The 23,669-nt window shown below is 34.9% G+C and overlaps 1 protein-coding gene across 1 annotated transcript in view; it reads left to right on the top strand.

The window, feature by feature from the left end:
• The first annotated feature begins 356 nt into the window (after positions 1-356).
• The window catches only part of LOC105219130 (uncharacterized), a 56,202-nt gene continuing 32,889 nt past the window's right edge, over positions 357-23,669 (top strand). Inside the window, exons 1-2 of the mRNA XM_029044799.2 lie at positions 357-2,611; positions 5,345-6,935. Of these exons, the coding sequence (XP_028900632.1) occupies positions 5,646-6,935 (1,290 nt within the window). The 5' untranslated portion in view covers positions 357-2,611; positions 5,345-5,645. The remainder of the gene's footprint in view (positions 2,612-5,344; positions 6,936-23,669) is intronic.

Genomic DNA, 23,669 nt, shown 5'->3' with positions numbered 1-23,669 from the left:
GTTCTTTTAAATGACTTGAGTAGCAACACTGCAAGTATTAATATCCCTTTTCCAACACTTTTTTTAAAAGGTGGAAAGCTTTTGTGGAACGTATATGAGCAATGAACTTTTGTGCACAACACAGCCGAAAAGTGGGCTACGTTTAATGTAAAAGGGCGGCCAGATATTTTCTCTCATTGCTCATTTGTGCGACTCTCAGTTGCTTTTTTCACTCACGTTCTCTCTTTGATTTGCGTAGCAATTGGCAACTCCTAAATCAGCAAAATGAGAGCAGCGCTATACACAAACACAGTTTTGTATACATCGCTGCTTTCGTTTCCCATTGATATCCGTGCTTGCCTTTCCAAGTTTGCGCCATCTGCAATCGAGCGCAGTCAGTGCCATTTGGGGCCATCAGCTAAGAAGCAGGGTAGTACGGTGTATCCTGCAAACGCGCAATCGTTAAACAAACCAAATAAATTTATTGTAATTAAAAAATGCTCCAGATAAGAATAAATTTTCAAAAACTATTTAAACCGTGATCTACATATTTCCTCGTTTTCTCTGCCTTACTGCAAAATACTCGTAGTCAATCGCACGAAAGTAATCGAAACGAAGCGATTGAGTCTTCCACAAGAACCCACTTATACGACGACAGTTGAAAGAAAATTGAAGTGTGAAAAATGTATATGCATGCAGAAGTTAAGTGGACCTAAAGTATCGCATTGCGTATAGATATTGGATATTGAATATGGAATTTTTTCCATCGTGTATGTTCTATCTACAAAATTTAATTTAATACACTTGAAAATCGACATAATAATATCAGTGAAAAAATAATAATTAATACGGTATTCATTAATATTTAAGTTTTTCGATTATATCTTTATTGTCAAGGCTATAAACTGTTTTTTCACAAACAAAGTGTAAATAATTTACGTAAAAATATTATATAACTTATAGCAAGTAAAAGTATAGATGTTCTCATACTTCCTATTCGCTTTTTTAGTTTTATTGCAGTCATATTTCCGTCCTGGACTTACGTAAAACGTTCGGAGACAGTCTGAATTTTGAGAAAGTGAAAATTATATTGATATAAACTTAAAATATTAAATGCCATAACGTAGTATGAGCGATTGCATATTAATTAAAAAATTATGAATTATGAGTGCCTAACATAATGCGAGTTAAAGATAAAATGTTAAAAATTCAATAAAATAAAAAAACCTTGTATGTGAAATAATATATCATTCAGTGTCACTTTATTATATTAAGCTATTAAAAGCAAAAAATAGTCATAAAAAGTTAAAGAAAAGAATAAATTAGTTCGTCCCCAATATCCTTCCTTATTTGCCCCCGTACTATAAAAAATCTACAACGACAGCTAAGTTGAATTATATAAAAAATTTTGTGGATATACGGATTTTCATATTTAGGCGCTGCTCGTATAAGTTCGTTCGCAGTTCGTTTCGCCTCTAAAACGCTTCGTATTCTTCTTTCGGCTATATGTGTAACATAGTGTTTCGCAGTTACATTTCGGTTTCGTCTGTCGGTTGTAGTTACCTTTGTTAGGTTCATCAGTACTTTAGTGATTTACACAAGTTGTGAATGTTCTTAACGTGAACATATCTTCATTTTTATTGAATTCCTTTCAAAATGAGCTGAACACTTCGGTATTGGATCTCTAGAATTTCATTTGGTAAGTTGTGGTGCGGGGAAGTGCATTGGAATGAACTGAGCTGAATCGAGTTGAACAACGAGAATGGAAAAGCAATGTGGACAAATCTCGGTTATCGATGAGAAAAATACTTATGTTGCCTTGTGCATCGAGTCTCAGTGCGTTACATTAATGCCGAGTTGTACGGGTTTTGGTTACAATAATTGAAGAGAAAAAAAGCTCTCCCGACAAGACAAATTCGAATATATGCTACAAAGTATATCTAAAACCAATTGGAAATAAAAATGGATAAATGCGCGTACTAAAGAGAATACGACACTACCACACTCGTCTCCACTTCTAACTCCAAATGCTTCGATTAAAAGTCTAAAGAAGACATTTCAGTTTTTTGTCTCCATAAAAGTGTCGAATTTAATTGATAATGAACATCTAGCATTTTTCGTGTGATTTAGGCTTAACACATGATTAAGGCCGTAACTAAAATATTATCAAATGATGGGCTTCCCAAAAATTCAAACAAAAATGGTGTTTGTGAGTATTTAATATAATATGAAGTTTCAAGGTTAATCGCGTTTACAAGAGAACCAAGTATGAGCACACTACGACTGCTCGAACTGCTTGTGGGAATATGCCGACACAATTCCGTCTCTCGTTTAGCACAACTCATTCTTAATTGCCTGCAGTTTCTAATTTTGGGTACTTATCGATCGAATATTGTTAAATGTTTTTGTTAGTGTCATTGTTATTGCAACATATCATCGTCAACTCTTAAATTTGCACCTACAATTTTGGATTTCGAGTAACGACAACAATTTACGCATATATTCCTAAATACATATTTGCATAAAACAAACGATTAACGGTATGCTGAGCGCTGCTAAAACCACAAACAAAATTGTGTGCTGTAAATGGGAGTTGAAAACTGTTCTGGTCACAGCCATCCTCCTAAAAGAGGTATGACTTTTTATAAAAGCTTCCAACTACATGCGCATGGTCGCATGTGCATACATATTTATTTATATTATATGATGATGTGTCAAAGATCGCTCTATTTTCTAAAATAGCTTTCAGTTTTACTAAATTCAAATATACATATGTACATACATACATACATACATATATGGGCATCCAACGCCTTCTCAATGCCAAATGCCAAATCTATGCTTGCTCGTTAATAAATTATTTCATTATTATTCGAAGTAAAGAAAACTGTCATTAAGAACAATTAAAATGACAAAATATTGTCTTAGAAGAGAAAATTATTTGTTTTTTACGTGCAACATCCCGTTCAAAATATCGATAGATATATATATGTATGTACATATGTATGTATTTTCCTTAAGTAATTTACATTTATATGTTTTTCTGATTTTTATTTCGTAAATTCAAATAACAATTTCATTTGTTACATCTTCACATCCATATTATAATAGTTCTCTTCTATTTCCAATTATTGATAAGAAAGGGTTCTTGGTGTTGCTGGAATTCTTACTTATAAGGCATTATATTCATCTACAACAACCGTTTATCTACGGGTTATGATTTTGCATCTTGGCGGGTCGGTCAGTAAAAAAAGAGTGGTCCACTAATTGTTAGTAGCAAATCACACAATACTTAATTTGATTGATATAAAGTATCGGACTAAACTAAAGCACCCCTAGTTTTTCTTCTTAAATTGCTGTTTTATCTTAATATTAACGCCACGTCCAACTTAGACACTGGCACGATTTACCGATGTGTGTGGGCCCACAATATTGTGCGTGAAATACAAAAATCGGCCAATTACAACGTGATTATGCGTTAATGCTGGAAGCTACAATACTCTGAGTGAAATGCTCTTGGTTTGCCATTTTTTTTATAAAACAAACGATAATGGCCGTTTTTCACAAAACAATTCTCTTTTGAACTTTTTACTGTCTTCCCTAAATAAAAGCGTTGGCGGAACGTTTTTTACTGCTCAGCGTTAACGACGATGCGCCGTCAACCGCTCAGCGTCGTCGACGCTTTATTTCGGTATATGCCATACAAATTGTATGGGCTTGATAATTTTTTGACAGTCATTTGCCGCTGCCGCTTATATTTAGGGAAGGCAGTTAATTTGTAATTTCAATTTTCGCTATGGAAATGTCACCGCACCGCCTGCACCGCATTTGTCGTATCTACGCTGGACGTGGCGTAAGAGTACACATTAAAAACTTTTTTCATATATTATTCGGCTATATATTAAGCAATTTAATTATTATTTTTTTCTTTTAATTAAAGTTTCACTGAAAATATTCCATAGTCCTCAAAAACTCATAGAACAAAAACGCACTAGAGGACGCTTTAGTTTTCTCCGATATTTTATATTCCACTCGCTATGAGCGGTATAATTTTGTTGCATTGTTAAAATATTTTGAATGTGTGGCGTTATATGGGAGGAGGGGGTTGTTTTTACCCGATTTAACTGATTTTCATACAATGCAGTTGCATTTTAGTAGTGTGTAGATGTAGCATAGTGTATCCAGTCACTTTTCCGTTATTTTATAAAACAATTTTTTATGTGCAACAATTATTTATGTATCTCAATACGTGGTCGGTCCGATAAGTCATTCCAAAAAATTTGAAACCGTAAATTAAACTTAGTCTACTGGTTGTGTGTAAAGAAGTGCGGTCTGCCGATACGGGTTCATACATTTTGTGCTACACTTTTGTAGTACCTAGACCTCGTTTCGAAATATCGGACGAGCGACCAATTAGAAATTTGAGTTTGCAACCAAACGCCCTTTGACTTCACTGCCTAATTTCCCTTCCAAAAACAATAATGAAATATTCTACCGATATAATAATAATAATAATATTATATATTTATCAGGATGTAATTTTTGGGGCCCTTAAAAATGGTTTTATATTAAAAGCAAGGGTATCATTTAGAAGCATCCAAAAAACAGATAATTCATAACACTGCCCAGAAAGTAATAATCCCTTGTCAAAATGATTGTTTAGCTTTTTGTATGTTTAAATCAAAAAGTATTAATTTATACTGATTCTGCTTCTCACAGTTAACAAAATTACTGAACTACTGAAGTTAAGTCAATCACAATTAGTAGAAACAGCTCGTTTTGCCATTAAATGACACCCTTTGAAAATGTTGGAAATCGGCTAAAACCACGCTCTGCTACCTTCTATCGGTTATTTTCGATGAGATATTTCACAGAGTTCTAATCAGATTTCCCCAAGTATTAACAAAGATTATATAACCTATTTGCATACAGTACGCTCGACATATGGTAACTTTATACTTCGTAAATTGAATATAAGAATCCCATATGATCTTAATGTTAAATACATACATATTCCTTCCCTTCTTGTATCAACGTTCGTCTCGTGCTTCATCCATATGACTTGATACCGGATACATCAGTATGGAGTAGACATGTTTTCATGAGCATAGTGAAATTTAGTGCAAAATATTGGTAAAGTCCAGTTATACCAATCATATTTTGCTTAAAATAAAATAAATACCAAAAATGTATCATATCGATCCATACATTGATCCCTATTATTGCGGATCTCTATTATTGGAAACTATGTAAATTGTATTTGGGGTACTTCCATTTATAGTTATAAGGCATAAATGTATAAACAGTTTTACTATATTATATACGCCCAGTTTATTTTCGTTTTTAAAGCAATTTTTTATTTCAGGTCTCACTTTGTCGGAAATAAACGATTTGACGTCTAATAATAAAAATTAACGGTCAACTTTTATGACTAGATCAAACAACTCTATACTTACATATGGGTGTGTGTCTCGGTATCTATTTAGCAGAGTAAAACATTTGTATAAAAGGCGAAGTTGTAACCATTTGTCCCAGAGTACTATCACCAATAACACTAAGAAAATATGATGGGGCCATGAGCCCGTCATTATTTGAATTAAATCCGAGTCGCAAGCGCGTCTCAAGCGGGCCTGCACGATGCTAGCACCGCCGAACCCGAGGTCAATATGCGGCCAGGACCCGGGCTGGTCGTGATGGCGCTTGCGTTTATTTCGGGGGCTCGGCGTGGCAGCACCAGCACCAATTCCAAATCATCATCATCGGCCACATCAGCATCATCACCATCGGCTTTTTTCACCTCTACCGCATCCGATAATGATCTTGAACCCCTGACACCTTCTCTACTGTTTCCGGCCTTTCTCGGTGGAGGAGGTGTGCTAACATCAGCTGACTCGCCATCATTATCCAATCATCCTGTACAAGAATCGGAAGGAGAAAATCGCAAAGGCGATTACAACTACATATACAACGGCTACTTTAATTTACTTCCACTTGCACAACAACAGCCAAGCGATAGGTCAATCCAAAGCGATCAGCATCTTCGCTTAGAGACACTCTCCGGCTTAAAATCGTCTTCACGTGCAACTAGACAAACGAGAATAATACGTAGCTTAAAAATAGGTAAAAGAAAACTAAACGAAATTAGACACGAAACCGAAGTTGAACGCCAAAGTGAAAACGTGGGTAACTCGGGAAGTGTGGTGGATTCTGAAACTGGTAGCGGTAGTGGAATTGATGATGTTGATGACAACATCTCCAATGTGGAAACGAAAACTAGCGCTAGTCTTTTAGCAGACGATAACGGCGTTAAAATAAATACTGAACAGATTTCACTACGATATCCTACAAATTCAGCGGATGCATCACAATCTTTGGATGAAGATGATATATTAGCCTTGGTCGCCGAAGATGATCTTTTATCGGAAGAGTCATTTGATCGACTCACGAAATTCACTGATGACAAAATTGGTTATGTCATTGTTGATGATTATGATGCCGTAAATGAGGACACAACTAGTGGAGTGAGTGAGGGATTTCTAACTTCTGCTCCTGAAAAGAAACAACACGAACCGCGGGACGTCAAATATCCTGAAAATGATAATAGTGTTGGCAATGAAAATGGTACTGGAGGACATAGTAGTTTTCAAAATGAACAAGAACATAGAAATGAAGAAGAGAAAATTAACAGAAAGGAAAATGTAAACCAAAATATAAACGAAAAAAATTACATGGTAAATAAAGAAAACAACCCAAATAATTTACCGGTAATTGGCGATACTTCGTTTGTTGCTGCGTTTAGTGAAAATGGTTTGAGTCACACCATTACGACGGATAGTGAGAGCAATATTCGAAATACCAAATGGTCGATATTTGAAAGCGAGTCTCCACTAACTCGACTTAATCCCTGGATATCAGCCTGTGACCTGGCACAACCAGGTACTGCACCAGATCTACAGGTGAGTTTTTTCAATATATTCCTCATAAACAGTTATTTCAAACCACCGAATACTTTAACGTAGGCATATAGCAAAAACTATTTTTAAAAATGTCCACGTCAGCGGTGGAAGAAATATTAGAAATAAATATAGCTTATGTATATAAATTAACTGTGCGGAATAACGAAACTCAGTTGGCATACAGTTAAAATTGTAAATGGTAACATTGATTTCGTAAATGCGCCAAATGGGACATTTCTTACACAATGCTGTTATTTAAATAAGAAGTACGATTTTACGATAGGAGATCTCTTGCTACTTCTGAAAAAATCTCAATAAATACACAAACTGTCACCGTCTAATGCTACGATTATTTTTGGCTTCAGAACACAATGCTAACTGAAGCACTCTCAGTTAGTTTCACCCACTCTTTAGAAAATGCATTGCAAAGTGAAAAGTATAGTAGATTCGATACATTCAATATAACCAATTTCACTCTAATCCGCTTTTATTTCTGGATGAATTTACACTCTTTTAGTAAAACGTTTAAAGGTTTAGCAAAAATAGTGTTCTTAATATTAAAATTATTCCAATAGGACATATCTCTCCTATCCTTTGAAATATACATTAGATGTAAATATTTCGATTTTTCAACTTTCACACACTATGTTCGTCAGCACTCGAGCCTTTGCCTTCATTATTTGTTGGTTTTTTGCTTATCATATTTGTATAGTACTTTCTGTATAAAATATTGAGTGTTAAACTATGATGATATATCAGAAAGTCTGATGCTCTGAAGTCAGTAGCTGTTAAAATTAAATCTTTCAAAAAAGACTTCCCGAATTTTCATATTTCATCCTTTCTCATGAGAAAAAAGAAGTCTACTAGGCACTTTTGTGTATGCATTAATTGTTGAGTGTCTTAAAATTTTCTCGAAAACCAGAATTTGCGTGGAAATTATATTATATAATGATAAAATTGTGTATCATCTTACCCTATTTGACAGGTCTTACACTCATTTAATGAAACTAAATTGTTGTTTGGGACCACTTTAATTCAATGGAAATGTGGAAACGTTCTTCGAGAACTGTTGGTTCTCAGTCAATATCAATCGGCTATGTATTAAACGGTGAAACCATTATTACATATATTAAACGACAATTAAGTAACTTATTCATATCAAGAAATGTCCATGTGAATTGACACTGAATTTAAGACGAATGTCTTCGCTGTCGTAATGGTATATGGTAAGGTTATCGCGGTTACGAACTGTGGTTCATTTTATTCTGGTATTCAGGTTTCCCTCTAGAGAACAAATATAATTGGTTAATGTCTTACTTTGAACGTCTCACTTCCAATTCAGAGTATTATATGCAAGCAGATTTATGCAAAAATAATTATTGTAACTATCAAAAAAGTATGGAAAGTCTTCTTTTCTTGACTGGCGTAGACATCGCATACGCGGTTATAGCCGTGTTTAAAACAAGCTGATTTCAAATACAGAGGTACCGCGGGTCGGGGAAAATATTTGAAACACCAAGCTTGAGTGAGAACTATTTCATTCTGATTTTATTTTGGTTTTTTACTTACTTATATACAAATTTTAGAATTATCTTAAGAACTAATTATATATGTATGTGTGTATGTCTATATGTATATTTTATATGTTGCACGATAAGGGGTTATTTCAAATGCACACAAGCAATTGCCCAAATGTATTTTTATAACTAATAGGTTATCTTGTGCATACATATAAATGTGTTTGTTGAGTGCATGCATGTTGCATATAGATGCATGCGTGCCTCATATAAATGTATGTGCGTTGCATATATAAATGTATGTATTATATGTATGTATGTATGTATGCTCGTTAAATATATTTGAACATACATATTTATGTTCAGTGGACTGTATGTGTTCTTATATTTTTCTTATTTAATATTCTTAATATGTAGAGTAATAAAAAATGTATATATATGTATTGCTGCATAAAAACTAAGTGTGGCCTTTTGACGCCAACATACATGTTCATTTTTGAACATTCTCCCGGGCGACAATAGTGACTCCTGGATAGATGACCTCAGTTTGTAATCGTCGCCTCGTCGTTACCGATGCCCCAATTAACATTTGTGTGTGATAGTTTTGTGAAGCCGCAAGAATAACGCCTTTGTAGCGGAAGGTGCATCATGCTCCTAAATCCAAAGTGGCCTTTAATGTAATGTTTAATAATTCCGTTTTATGTAGTCTCCATACCTGCTCCAACATAAGTTGCCATGGTATTAGTAACTCCCAAATGGTTGTTACTACATCCACTTTTCCAAACAAAATCTGTTGACTGTATTTCGCAAGTTCAAATGGTTCTCGACGTTTCCTTGTAGACTGTAATAATGTCTTCTTATCAATTTCCAACGCATTGGATCTTTTCTTCAGTAATGTTATCATCTTTTTATATATTAATTTTTTCACATAGTGGTATTTCTTTTTCATTCGTGAATCAAGCATGTTATTTTTCCTCCTATATGTTGTATTGTTGTCTGGTATCTTCTTACCACGAATATCTCCACCAATCATCGTTGCCACAATCGGTGTTATTGTTATTCTCCAGCTCCTGCACGATTTGCTTCTGTATTGCTGGACATTTTTATCTTCAATATTTTCTTCGATTTGGTTACTTTCAGTAATAACTCCTTGTGTATATTTTTCTTCTTCTTCAACCAATTTATTTGTTTTTTCCTCGAATAAAAGAAATTCATGAGATTCTTCTGCTAAAGAACTTTCTGAAATAAGTTCTTCTTTCATGAACATTTTTTCTGACAGCATATAATGCGGAAACGAAATTTCGCTGTGAACAGTGATACGTTTTGAAGAAGTAGTAACATCTTCCTTCTGTGTTGCTACTTTTTTGACATGTAATGCATCTGCGACGTCGTTTCTTTTCAGGTCCTTTTTAATTGGGTTATCACCATAAGGGTAGGTGACTTTCTCCAATGTGTATTTGTCATTAGTTGGTTGTTCATTACCGGCAAGTCTCTCCAGTGGCATATTTCCATCGTCATATGCCTTGGACCCAACTGTAGTAGCGGTGCCAAAAGTACTTCCACCATTAGCTTCCACCTTACCTTTGTTAGCTGGAGCCTTGAAAATTAGGCTCGAAAATTTATTTGATTGCATTTCTGGATCTGAGTCATATGTATTGGTTTGGCCAAAGACACTATCCTTTGTATCAGCGTCAAAACCACTAGTAGCTGGAGCCTTAAAAGGTAGGCTCGAAAATTTAATGTTGAATAATTCCCTTTGCATTTTCAACATTCGCACAATTTCAGCGACTTCAACCAGTAATTCCTCTGCTTCAATATAAATAAATTTCTCGTCGTATTTATATGATAACTCATCCAAATTTTGCTCCACGAGGTTTTGAAAATGTTGTAATTGAATTTCATACCTTTCAAGTGCAGCTTCGTCAGCAATATATATATTTGCTTTTACCTCTGCAATTATAGATATAATTCTTTCTGATCTTTTTTCAATTGCTTGCAATAAATGGTCTGCCACCTTTTCGGTTGGGCTATACGCTCTTGCCCCTGTATCCATTCCTTTGGATGCTTGTTGTTGTCTCCCAACTCTACAACAAATGCGGTATACTTCCATATATTTTTTTTTTTTATATTAAAATTTTATAAAAAACAAACTGTTCTTTTTCTTCAAAGAATTTGAGGATTTTTGTTTCGATCGCCTTGTTGATCTCGCTGTGCCTCGACTCACAGCTGCTGTAATTCTTTGAATAACAGTTAACTAATGCGTATTGTCTCTCGCAAATACGTTTTACATACAATCTTTTCAATTGATTTTTTTTTTGTCTTTTGCCTAATTCATGTATAGGACTTTTTCTTGCCTGTATTTCTTCTATTTACAGGTCTTTTTATTTGTCTGAGCTCACATTCTGCTCTAAAGACCAAATTTTGTAATAGGTGCCTCTATATTCTAATAGCCTTCTTAATTGGATCTCTCTTCGGCTCCGGATCTCTCTATCCGGCTCGAAGGACCAAATGTTTAAAACAAGCTGATTTCAAATACAGAGGTACCGCGGGTCGGGGAAAATATTTGAAACACCAAGCTTGAGTGAGAACTATTTCATTCTGATTTTATTTTGGTTTTTTACTTACTTATATACAAATTTTAGAATTATCTTAAGAACTAATTATATATGTATGTGTGTATGTCTATATGTATATTTTATATGTTGCACGATAAGGGGTTATTTCAAATGCACACAAGCAATTGCCCAAATGTATTTTTATAACTAATAGGTTATCTTGTGCATACATATAAATGTGTTTGTTGAGTGCATGCATGTTGCATATAGATGCATGCGTGCCTCATATAAATGTATGTGCGTTGCATATATAAATGTATGTATTATATGTATGTATGTATGTATGCTCGTTAAATATATTTGAACATACATATTTATGTTCAGTGGACTGTATGTGTTCTTATATTTTTCTTATTTAATATTCTTAATATGTAGAGTAATAAAAAATGTATATATATGTATTGCTGCATAAAAACTAAGTGTGGCCTTTTGACGCCAACATACATGTTCATTTTTGAACAGCCGAGTCCAAAACAGCGCGCCACGTATCCCTCCTTCTGGCAGTTTGGCGCCAATTGGTTATTCCAAGCGAAGCCAGGTCCCTCTCCACCTGGTCCTTCCATCGGAGTGGAGATCTCCCTCTTCCTCGGCTTCCACCAGCGGGTACTGCATCGAATACTTTCAGAGCTGGAGCACTTTCATCAATTCGAACAACATGACCTAGCCAGCGTAGCCGCTGTTTTTTTATTCGCTGGACTATGTCTATGTCGTCGAATAACACATACAGCTCATCGTTCCATCGTCTGCGGTATTCGCCGTTGCCAATTCTTAAGGGACCATAAATCTTCCCCAAAAACCTTTCTCTCGAAAACTCCTAGTGCCGTCTCATCGGATGTTGACATCGTCCACGCTTCTGCACCGTAAAGTAGGACGGGAATGTTGAGAGACTTGTAGAGTTTGGTTTTTTTTTCGTCGAGAGAGGACTTTACTGTTCAATTGCCTACTTAGTCCATAGTAGCACCTGTTGGCAAGAGTGAGTCTGCGTTGGATTTCAAGGCTGACATTGTTGGTGTTGTTAATGCTGGTTCCCAGATAAACGAAATTATCTACAACTTCAAAGTTATGACCGTCAACAGTGACGTGGGAGCCAAGACGCGAATGCGCTGACTTTTTGTTTGACGGCAGGAGATATTTCGTCTTGTCCTCGTTCACCACCAGACCCATACGCTTCGCTTCCTTATCCAGTCTGGAAAAAGCAGAACTAACGGCGCGGGTGTTGTTTCCAATGATATCGATATCATCGGCATACGCCAGTAGCTGAACACTCTTATGGAAAGTCTTGCATCATATTTATATCCTACTTACATACATATGCATGTGTATATGTGTACACGTTACCGCTGGTGGTAATCGGTTTGATTGTGAATTTAAGAAATTTATCAAATAATTATGAAATCAAAATCAACCGAACAGTGTCATCTATAGCCAATGTCATGTGTCAATGTGTACTGGCAACTGAAAAAAGTGAAATTGGATTTGTGCCAAAAATGCAAATCGCACAATTTCCTGACTGTCCGGACTGCTATTGTAGGCCAATGTTAACATGAACGTGATTGCAAATTAATATCAATCGGCGCAGCAGGAACTATTTCAATTGCTGCAGTGTCAGATTTATAATTATTTGCGTACATATTCTCACACCTACAAGTATGAGCATTTGCAAGCTTTTGTTACATTTTCAAAATAACTATGCTGAATGTTTATCCAGCGAGAATAAGTTGTTAATATAACCGAATATGTGTGGTGAGTTTTTATACTCTCGCAACAAAGTTGCTAAAGAGAGTATTATAGTTTTGTTCACATAACGATTGTTTGTACCACCTAAAACTAAACGAGATCCGGATGTCTGTCCGTCCGTCTGTGCAAGCGATAGCTTGAGTAAAAATAAAGATATTTTAATGAAACTTGGTACACATATTCCTTGGCACCATGAGACGGTTGGTATTGCGAATGGGCGAAATCGGACCACTACCACGCCCACAAAATGAGGAAAACCAAAAACATATAAAGCCCCATAACCAAGCCATAAATAAAGCTATAAAAGTAACATTTGGCACAACTAAGAAGGACCGTATTTGGAAGTAATTTTTTTTGGGAAGTAGGCGTGACCCCGCCCCCCAAATAGGTTTTTTGTATATATCTCGCAAACCAATAAAGCTATATAAACCAAATTTTCTGCAGTCGTTTCCCTTACATACTCCATCACACACCACGAAAATAATTGAAATCAGATAATAAACACGCCCACCTCCCATACAAAGGTTATGTTGAAAATTACTAAAAGTGCATTAACTCACTAACGGAAAATATCAGAAACGCTAAATTTTGCGGAAGATATGGTAAAAGAAAGCTACTCTCAAAAAATGGAAAATGGGCGTGGCTCCACCCACTTATAGGTCAAAAACCATATCTCAGAAATATATGGTCGAAATCGGTTTACAACCACGCCTACTTTCCATATAACTCAATTCTGAATTCGAGGAATTACCTGAGCCCTCATATACAATTTATGACGATTATATGGTCAAATTGTGTTATCTTAATAAAATTTAATATATAACTTGCGAGAGTATAAAATGTTCGGTTGCACCCGAACTTAGCCTTTCCTTACTTGTTCTTTATTTCTGCTGATACGTGTTACCACTTTACGTTGTTAGGTAACGCTGCTATTAAATATATTCGAAGCGGTAGCGATGGACATCAACATACATACATATGTAGTTATGTAGCACGAGCTCTATTGATAGTGTGACAAAATTTTAACAAAACAGTTCTTTATTGTGGACGCCCATATATTCATTCTTTTAAATTACAATTCCCACCTAAATACAATTAAATACATATATACTTTGTATATAACAATATTCTTGAAAGAAACACGCTTCTTCGGTGTCAGTCCAAAAACTAAAACTAATTTATTACATCAAATTATTACAAGCTTAATCTAGGTTCTCTTAAATATAACTTACTACTAATTACAATACATAAATGTTGAACTCTCCCTCTCATCCTTTCCTTAATGTTAACTATTACATTGTTATATATGTACGTATGAATATTATTATATTATATATAAAACGAAAGATATATATATATATATAAGTATGTATATATATCACTATATACTTTGCGTTTTAATTGATGACAACTCTCGACTACGACTATCCTATACAGGTTAGGCAAAAATATTTTAGTTGCCAATTCATAACCGAACAAGTGTGTATGTAATTTGCTACTACTTACAGATATACACTGCGAACCATCAGAGTAACACCCCCAAAATGCAATGTTAATTATCTCGCACCATTTTGAAACGGCAATCACCAATTTTTTTGTGCTGCTTAATTGATTAGTTTTTTTGCAGCAAAATAGGAAAATAATCGAAAAATAATTTCCATTTTACTTTGAAATAAAGAAACTTATGAAAAGTGCTCGACAGGCGGAAATAATCGTGAAGCAGACTGGAGGTGTATACTCAGAGAAACTTCCAATTCTCAAGACTCCTCCGTCAAAATTAAAAAAAAAAAAACAAGTAAGGAAGGGCTAAGTTCGGTTGTAACCAAACATTTTATACTCTCGCAATTTATTTATATTATATATATTGTATAAAGTCCATTGAAAGTTGAAAACCATAATATTAGGTTAGAAGCACCGAGGTCCTCGTGTTCGATATATGGGGCCTTAAAAACCTATGGTCTGATTTCGGCGATTTTTAGAATGAGGTTGCCACACTATAAACATAGTATTTGTGCAAAGTTCTGCACCGATATCTTCACGAGTGCTTACTTTATATATTGCAATGTAAACGATCGTCTTTAAAGTTCTGGTATATAGGAAGTAAGCGTGGTTGTGAAGCGATTTGGCCTATTTTCACAACATATCATTGGGATGTAAGGAAACTATTACAAACCAAGTTTCATTGAAATCGGACTCATAAGTGGGCGACGCCACGCCCATTTTCCATTTTGTAAAAAAATCTGAGTGCAGCTTCCATCTGCCATTTCTTATGTGAAATTTAGTGTTTCTGACGTTTTTCGTTAGTGAGTTAACCCACTTTGAGTAATTTTCAACCTAACCTTTGTATGGGAGGTGTGCGTGGTTATTATCCGATTTCTTTCATTTTTGGACTGTATTAAGAAGTGGCTAAAAAAACGACTGCAGAAAGTTTGTTGCACGACTGCAGAAAGTTGTTTTCGGTTTTCGCCATTATGGTGCCATGAAATAAGTGTGCCAAGTTTCATTAAGATATCTTAATTTTTACTCAAGTTACAGCTTGCACAGACGGACGGACGGACGGACAGACAGACATTCGGATTTGAACTCCACTCTTCACCCTGATCACTTTGGTATATATAACCCTATTTCTAACTCGTTTAGTTTTGGGTGTTACAAACAACCGTTATGTGAACAAAACTATAATACTCTCTAGCAACTTTGTTGCGAGAGTATAAAAATAGAGTCAAAGCGAGCAACTTACCTAGCCAAATGATGGTTAAGGAAACTGGAAGTTTAAAAAGGCAGAAAAAAACACCTTTAAGTTGCGAAAAAAATCACCTAATTTTTGCTAGAGCTCGTTCAACTTTCTAAGGAGTGGCATTAGCGCATATATTGTGTTTTTAGTTACATGACTTGCGCCAATAAGTGGCCTCATCGCATACACAGTCGGGTCAAAGGTGAAACGGTGTAGGGAGCCATATCATGTTACGGTTCTACGAATTGCAGTTTTTAATGTCAAATAGGAATGCAAATAAATAAATTCTTATTCTAAAAAGTTGATTTCCCCTTTTATTAATATTTTTGCAATATAGAATGATATTTACAGCACGACTATGCCCAATTTCAGCTTTTCCGGTCTGTAAAAACATGGATACAAATGGCAAATATTGTATTTGGGGATGGTTGGTTAGAAGGGTGTATGTGAGTGGTAAGCAATATGCCACCAAAACGGAACTATTCTGTCGATTGTAAACCAAAACACTGGATTTTATTAAAAAACTATATGAAGTTCTTGCCTACAAATATGGCACCACCCATTACTAATTTATGTTAAAAATATTATAATTATAAATTAAAAATGGTAAGTTTGACTTTTCATATGAAATAAGAGGAAAAAGTTAAATTATCAAATCGCTTGCAAATTTTTTGTATTGTTTTAATTTTTAATTCATTCAAATCTTATAATGAGACAAATTGCTAAAGTATGTTGCGAAATATGTTGTAGCCCAAATACTATTGGTATCAAACAAACATTTGAGGGCGCTATAATCTGTGACGCGCAGTATACATACATATGTATCTTTATCATTTACGAGAGCGCTCAGGTACTTATGCATGGTAAAAAATAATAATAAATACTTTCCATATTTTTGCGGTAACAATTACAACGGTTCGAGGTCACTTTTCCATACATACAAACATCCACATATTCATATCCATTATAAATTCAGACTCAAATTTAGCGCCCGATCAAACAGAAAGGCAAAATACATGGATAAACTTATATACAAATATACGCATTTAAGAAAATACATTATAAGTATTTATAAACATATGGACATATGTATATTAAATATGTGTGCATACATAAGTATTTATATGTACATATGGTCACATAAAGAATGACACTCGCAGAATGAAACAAATATTTGAATAACAATTAAAATGACAGTATTTGTTTGTGTTCGTCAACACGCTCATTTTCATATTTCACGCCAGCCACTTACCGTAACTTCTAAAACCCTAACAACAACACCCAATCTAAACAGTAAAAGCAACACATAAAATTTCACTACTTAACCTCGACACGGTAGAATATGTGTTTACCTTCTAATATGCAGCTTCCTCAATTCTGAGCGAGCCCTTTCCCCTAACACAGCTTCATAAGAGGATGTGGCACACAACCAAGCAGGTTAAACATTTGTACACACTTGTAAAGATACATGCATTGTTATGCTTAAACTAGGTCCTAGGCAGAGGTACGACTGACATTCTTGCTGCACTCACTTTTGATTTTTTAAGAACCTTAGGAAAGGAATTAGCCACCGAGAAACAATACAAAAGGTCATAAAAACGGAACTATTGTTCTAGAGAACCTCCATCAATTTACAATCTTCCATACTTGCAGCTACAAGGGACTTTAGGTAATACCAATTGTGGATAGAGAAAGGGATATAAGAAAAGGGAACGTTAGTAGTGAGCAAATATGCTCGTTCAAAGGTGGCAACATTGCTACCAACGCTGTAGAAATGACAACAAAAACTACTAATAATGATAACACTAGTTACAACTATATATGCAGGTACAATTCTTACATACATACGTATGTACTATGTGTACATTAGCATTATTGCAGTAACCGAACTATCTCGCAGGGTAGAAAAACACCCAGTAAGTCAAACTTTGCTGCTTCAAAGTAGTTACATATTCACCCTACATATTCAACTGGTTAAATTGCGATTCCGGCGAGTGTGGTGGATCAGCTTGAGATAGTATTATTCAGATATTCTGGGAAGGATCATTTGCTTCTTATTCTGCTGCTTTTTATTTGAGTTCATAACTTGTTCGAATTTTCGAAACATTTTGCATATAATTGAAAAAATAGTTGATGATGAATTAAATGGGGTTAATGAACTGTAACATTGGTCCATTTACCAAATTCTTTTAGTACAAAGTAAAGAATAGTAATACTTCAAAAAAGTTTTCTTGCAAAGCTCAAACTGCTCTATTTGGCTCATTCAGTTTTGCTAAGATATCTCACATATTAACCGACATATGCGAAATAAAGCCCACCCTATTTTTGATAAACCTATAATTAGGCATATGGGAACTACGGGAAGTTACGACCCCATTTTAACCAAGTTAGATACCTCCCTCTTATATTTTTAAATTAAAATATCTGTGAGATTTAGAGATATTTTCGATGAAAATTACTCTTAGGCACTGAGTTTTTCATGTTCGATGTCCGAGGTCTTGAAAAGATATAGTCCGATTTCGACAATTTTCCACAAGTGATGCCACACATCAAATACAGTATTTGTGTCTAAATTGAGTTATATGGAAAGTGACCGTGATTGTGAATCGATTTCGCCACTTTTTCATCTGTGTTATTAGGATGTCAATGAAATATTATGCACCGAATATCATTGAAATCGGTCGAGTGGTTTCTGATATATGGTTTTTGACCCATACGTAGGCGACGCAACGCCCCTGTACCATTTTTTTATCTAAGTGCAGCTTCTTTCCCGTTAGTGAGTTAACAACATAACCTTTGTATAGGAGGTGTGCGTGGTTATCAAAGGTTTCTCAGATCTACATTCGTAGCAATTGTTGTAATCAATAGCAATATATTGTCGCAGCAAAAATAACTTTTTTCTGGAAGATCATGGGTAATTGTAAGGATTATTTAAAAAATGGAGCCTGTATTTTTTAAAATTATTATAGTTTTGTTCACATAATGGTTGTTTGTAACACCCAAAACTTAACGAGTTAGATATAGGGTTATATATACCAAAGTGATCAGTGTGAAGAGTGGAGTTCAAATCCGAATGTCTGTCTGTCCGTCCGTCTGTGCAAGCTGTAACTTGAGTAAAAATTAAAATATCTTGATGAAACTTAGTACACTTGTTTCTTGGCACCATAGGTGGTTGGTTTCGATGGGCAAAATCGGACCACTTCCACGCTCACAAAATGGAGAAAACCTAAAACACATAAAGTGGCATAAGTAAGTCATAAATAAAGCTATGGAAATAAAATTTAGTTCAAAATATCACACTGTGAAGGGACATATTTGGATGTAATTATTTTGGAGAAGTGGGCGTGGCCCCGCCCCTACTAAGTTTTTTGTACATATCTCGTAAATTACTTGAGCTATATCAACCAAACTTTCTAGAATCGTTTCTTTTAAGCACTACCTTATATAGTCCAAAAATGGAGGAAATCAGATTATAACCTCTCCCTCCTCAATACAAAGTTTATGTTGAAAACTACTAAAAATTATTAAATTCTGTAAGCGAAAACACCAGAAATCTTAAATTTCATTATAAAGAAGGTTTAGAAGGGCTCCACCCAAATTGGTATACAAAATTTTAAGTGGGTGTGGTTCCGCCCACTTATGGGTCAAAAACCATATCTCCGAAACTACTCGACCAATGTCAATCAAATTTGGTTTGTACGATTCACAACCACGTTTACTTCCTATATACAAGAACTTTGAAGTCGATCTGATTAGTTTACTTTACAATATGTAAAGTAAGCACTAGTGAAGACATCGGAACAGAACTTTGCACAAATACTACGTTTATAGTGTTCAAGCCCCCTATATATCGTACATGAGGACCTCGGTGCTTCTAACCTAATATTAGAGTTTCCAACTTTCAATGGACTTTATACAATATATATGACGAATATGTGGGTCAAATTGTGTATTATATAATATTAATAAAATTAAATTAATAAATTGCGAGAGTATAAAATGTTCAGTCACATCCGAACTTAGCCCTTCCTTACTGGTTTAAATTTTTTTTTTTCAAAGTTCCAAGTTTCCTTTTATATCATCTGTCATATAAGCTTCACCGAAAAATAGTATGCTACAATGAAATAGGAAGAAAAGAGAAAGAAAAATATTTTATCCATATTTTGGATGTTTTAGTAACTATATCCTGTAATTTATACTAATTTTTTCAATAAGCCTTAAAAAACGGTATTACTTTCCGTGCTTGTACAACTAATTACTACAATTTAGACAGGATAGCACTGCGAGGTAGTATCTAACTTGTGTATAACCACGTTTTGTACAAATAATCAGTAATTAATAAATATACATAGTTAGATATAGATATATACGTATAGCTTGATATTCATAAAGACTTATATTGCACATTTATATTTGTATTTCAAACATATTTACGAGAGCTTTATGTTAATCATTAGAATAATTTGTCTATTGACGACATACCAAACAAACAAACCTGAAATATTGAAATAAAAGTACATACAGTAGTTTTCCGAAACAACAAATATTCGTTTTAACGAAAACCGCTTATAACGATCAAGCAAATTGTTTACATTGAGTACCTTAAATAACGTACATCGGGTATTTGTAAGTACTCGGTTTAACGAAGAACATGAAGAAGACATATGTAGAAAAAGTTTCAAATAAAATAAAATCGTGGTAAAACAGAATTAAAAATATAACTTGAATTAAATGTCGAAATTAAAAAAAATGTGTACAAGAAAGGTACTGAATTTGACAAAAACCCTTAAAATTATTGATCGGCACCAAATAGAAGGATAAGTGTCGGAATCGTGTAGAAAAAAAATAAAAAGTCTCCACTGCAGCTACAAAAAGGAATAGAAGGATAAGTGTCGGAATTGTGTAGAAAAAAAATAAAAAGTGTCCACTGCTGCTACAAAAAGAAAACATTTCGTAGTGGAGAAACAAAGCAAAAAGCCCAGACACAAACAGTTTTACGTTCTCACTTTGTGGTAAAGCAGTATATCGACGGAATCAATGATTGCATGAACATTTTCGACCGAAATCGAATTCGCTGCGAATTCAATGATTAGGCCCATTATATTGATTGAACTTCAGGAAGGAGCCATCAAATATCATCTTTGTATTTCTACGAAGTGAACGACGTTTAATCAAGCCTTTAAATAGCAAAAGAAATTTTTGAGAATTACTAATAAAACAAGTAAGGAAAGGCTAAGATCGGGTGCAACCGAACATTTTATACTCTCGCAATTTAGTGATGTATTTTTATTAAGATAACACACAATTTGACCAAATAATTAGGTATATGAGAGCTAGGGGAAGTTATGACCCGATTTTAAACATTTCTGGTACAGATACACACTATTAGAAGAAAAGTATTTCCTCTGAATTAAAATACCTGAGAGATTTACCGAAATTTTCGCTGAAAAATTACCATGGGGTACTGAATTCTTCATATTCGATATTCGGGGCTTTGAAAAGTTATAGTCCGATTTCGACAATTTTTTCACAAGTTATGCCACAGATCATATACAGTATTTGTGTAAAGTTTTATTTCGCTATCTTTATTGGTTCCTTATGTATATATTATAAAGTGAAGGAATAAGATGGAATTCAAAATTGATTTACATGGGAAGTTGTCGTGGTTGTGAACCGATTTCATCCATTTTCCACACGTGTCATCAGGGTGTCAAGAAAATATTATATACCGAATTTAATTCGAATCGGTCGAGTAGTTCCTGAGATATGGTTTTTGACCCATAAGTGGGCGACGCCACCCATTTTCCATTTTTAAAAATATCTGAGTGCAACTTTCCTCTGCAATTTCTTCTGTAAAATTTAGTGTTCCTGAGGTTTTTATTAGTGAGTTAACCCACTTTTAGTAATTTTCAACCTAACCTTTGTATGGGAGGTGGGCGTGGTTATTATCCGATTTCAACTATTTTCATGTTGTGTGTAAGAAAACTGACTGCAGAAAGTTTGGTTTATATAGCTTCATTGGTTTGCGAGATATATACAAATAACCGATTTGAGGCCGGGGCCAAGCCCACTTCCAAAAAAAAATTACATCCAAATATGCCCTTTCCTAGTGCGATCCTTTATTCCAAATGTTACTTTTATAACTTTAATTTATGGCTTAGTTATGACACTTTATGTGTTTTTGGTTTTCACCATTTTGTGGGCGTGGCAGTGGTCCGATTTTGGCGATTCGAAAGCAACCCTCTCACGGTCCCAAGGAACATGTGTTCCAAGTTTCATTAAGATATCTCAATTTTTACACAAGTTATCCGTTGCACGTACGGACAGACGGACGGACAGACAGACATCCGAACTTTACTCGTCACCCTGATCATTTTGATATATATAACCCTATATCTAACTCGTTTAGTTTTATGACTTACAAACAACCGTTATAACCGATGCAACGAACTGTCCTGACAATTAATGTGTTCGTTATTTCGGAAAACTACTGTATATATCAACATTGATATTTGAAATAAAACATAATATTGAAGTATTTTTTATAACTTTTGTTTTAATTTTTTACTATTCATACTTTAAGCATTCCTAAACAAAAATTTTTAGTAAAGGTGATTTTTAACACAAATACCAGGGACTCAATGTAACACTCAATATGTATGTATGTAATTGGCGTAGAAACCGTTTATCCGTTTATATTATAATAGCAGAATCGCGATTGGCGTGCTATTCTTCTCCTCTCCTCGTAATTCGACGACAGTTGGAAATCACAAGTGTAACCATGTTGTTCTGAGGACCATCAATCTTTCGCAAAATTTTTCTCTCGAAAACTCCTAGTGTCGTCTCATCATATGTTGACATCGTCTACGCTTATGCATCATAAAGCAGGACGGGAATGATAAGCGACTTGTAGAGTTTGATTTTGATTCGTCGAGAGGGCACTTTATTTTTCAATTGCCTACTCAGTCCAAAGTAGCACCTGTTTGTTTAATGGCAGGAGATGTTTCGTCTTGTCCGGTACCTTCTCTATTTAGCTCTGCAGCTCGTATTATTTTATCCAGCAATAGATTGAAGAAGTCGCATGATAGTGAGCCATCTTGTCTGAAACCTCGCTTGGTAACTGACGGAACTTTTGGTGTTGCTCAACCTCACTTTACGCAATCGTATTAGTTCTGCGGGGATTTCAAATTCAGACATAGCGGCATAAAGGTAGCTCGTGCTGTCAAAAGCAGCTGTATAATCGACGAAGAGGTGGTGTCTGTCGATCCTTTTTTCACGGGTCTCCTCCAAGATTTGGCGCATTGTGAATATCTGATCCATGGTGGATTTTCCAGGTCTAACGCCACACTGATAAGGTCCAATCAGTTTGTTTACGATTGCCTTTAGTCTTTCACACAGTACGCTCGTTAGAACCTTATACGCGATATTTAGGCGGCTTATCCCACGACACTGATTCTGGGATCTCCCTTTTAAATGGATTGAACAGAGAACACTGAGATTCCAATCGTCAAGCTTCCTTCCGACCATATTCTACAAAGAAGCTAATGCACGCACATTTCTTCGCCGACGTATTCGTAGTAGTATTCAATATATATACATATGTATTTTACGTAGGAGGTGTATTTGTTTCCAGCGAAACTTTGTCTTAGTTTTCAATATGCCAACAACCTTATAAGTATTCTTGATCTTCTGTTCTATTACTTTAGCAAAAACTGTATATTTATTTAGTAGCCGGAAATGAAGGAATTTGAACCGGCGATCTATCGAGTGATAGCCAAGCTCTCGGCTACAGTGGTTTTAATTAGTATTATTAGTAGTTGTGGAAAAAAATAGGTACATATATGAAACATAGCCTATTAATTCAAAAAGGGGTATTTTGGTAAAACTAAAATTTTAAACAATTCTGCAAAGTAAAAATTTTATAGTAAAGTTGATACAGACATGTTGCTCTCACATTGGTACCGCTCACCGCTGAGTCAAAAACAAAACGGAAACTACTCGAGCAATTTTAACTAAATTGTATGCATAATATCTCCGTGTTAGTCCACGTTTACCTCCTACATACAGAAATTTTAAACTCCAGCTGATTCCAACTTTTTACAACATTTAAATCAAGCACCGATGAAGATAC

The sequence above is a fragment of the Zeugodacus cucurbitae genome, chromosome 6 (assembly GCF_028554725.1).
Source record: "Zeugodacus cucurbitae isolate PBARC_wt_2022May chromosome 6, idZeuCucr1.2, whole genome shotgun sequence".
Classification (NCBI taxonomy): Eukaryota; Metazoa; Arthropoda; class Insecta; order Diptera; family Tephritidae; genus Zeugodacus; species Zeugodacus cucurbitae.
Note: the sequence above shows the minus strand (reverse complement) of the source record. Positions and strands in the feature narration are given on the sequence as shown.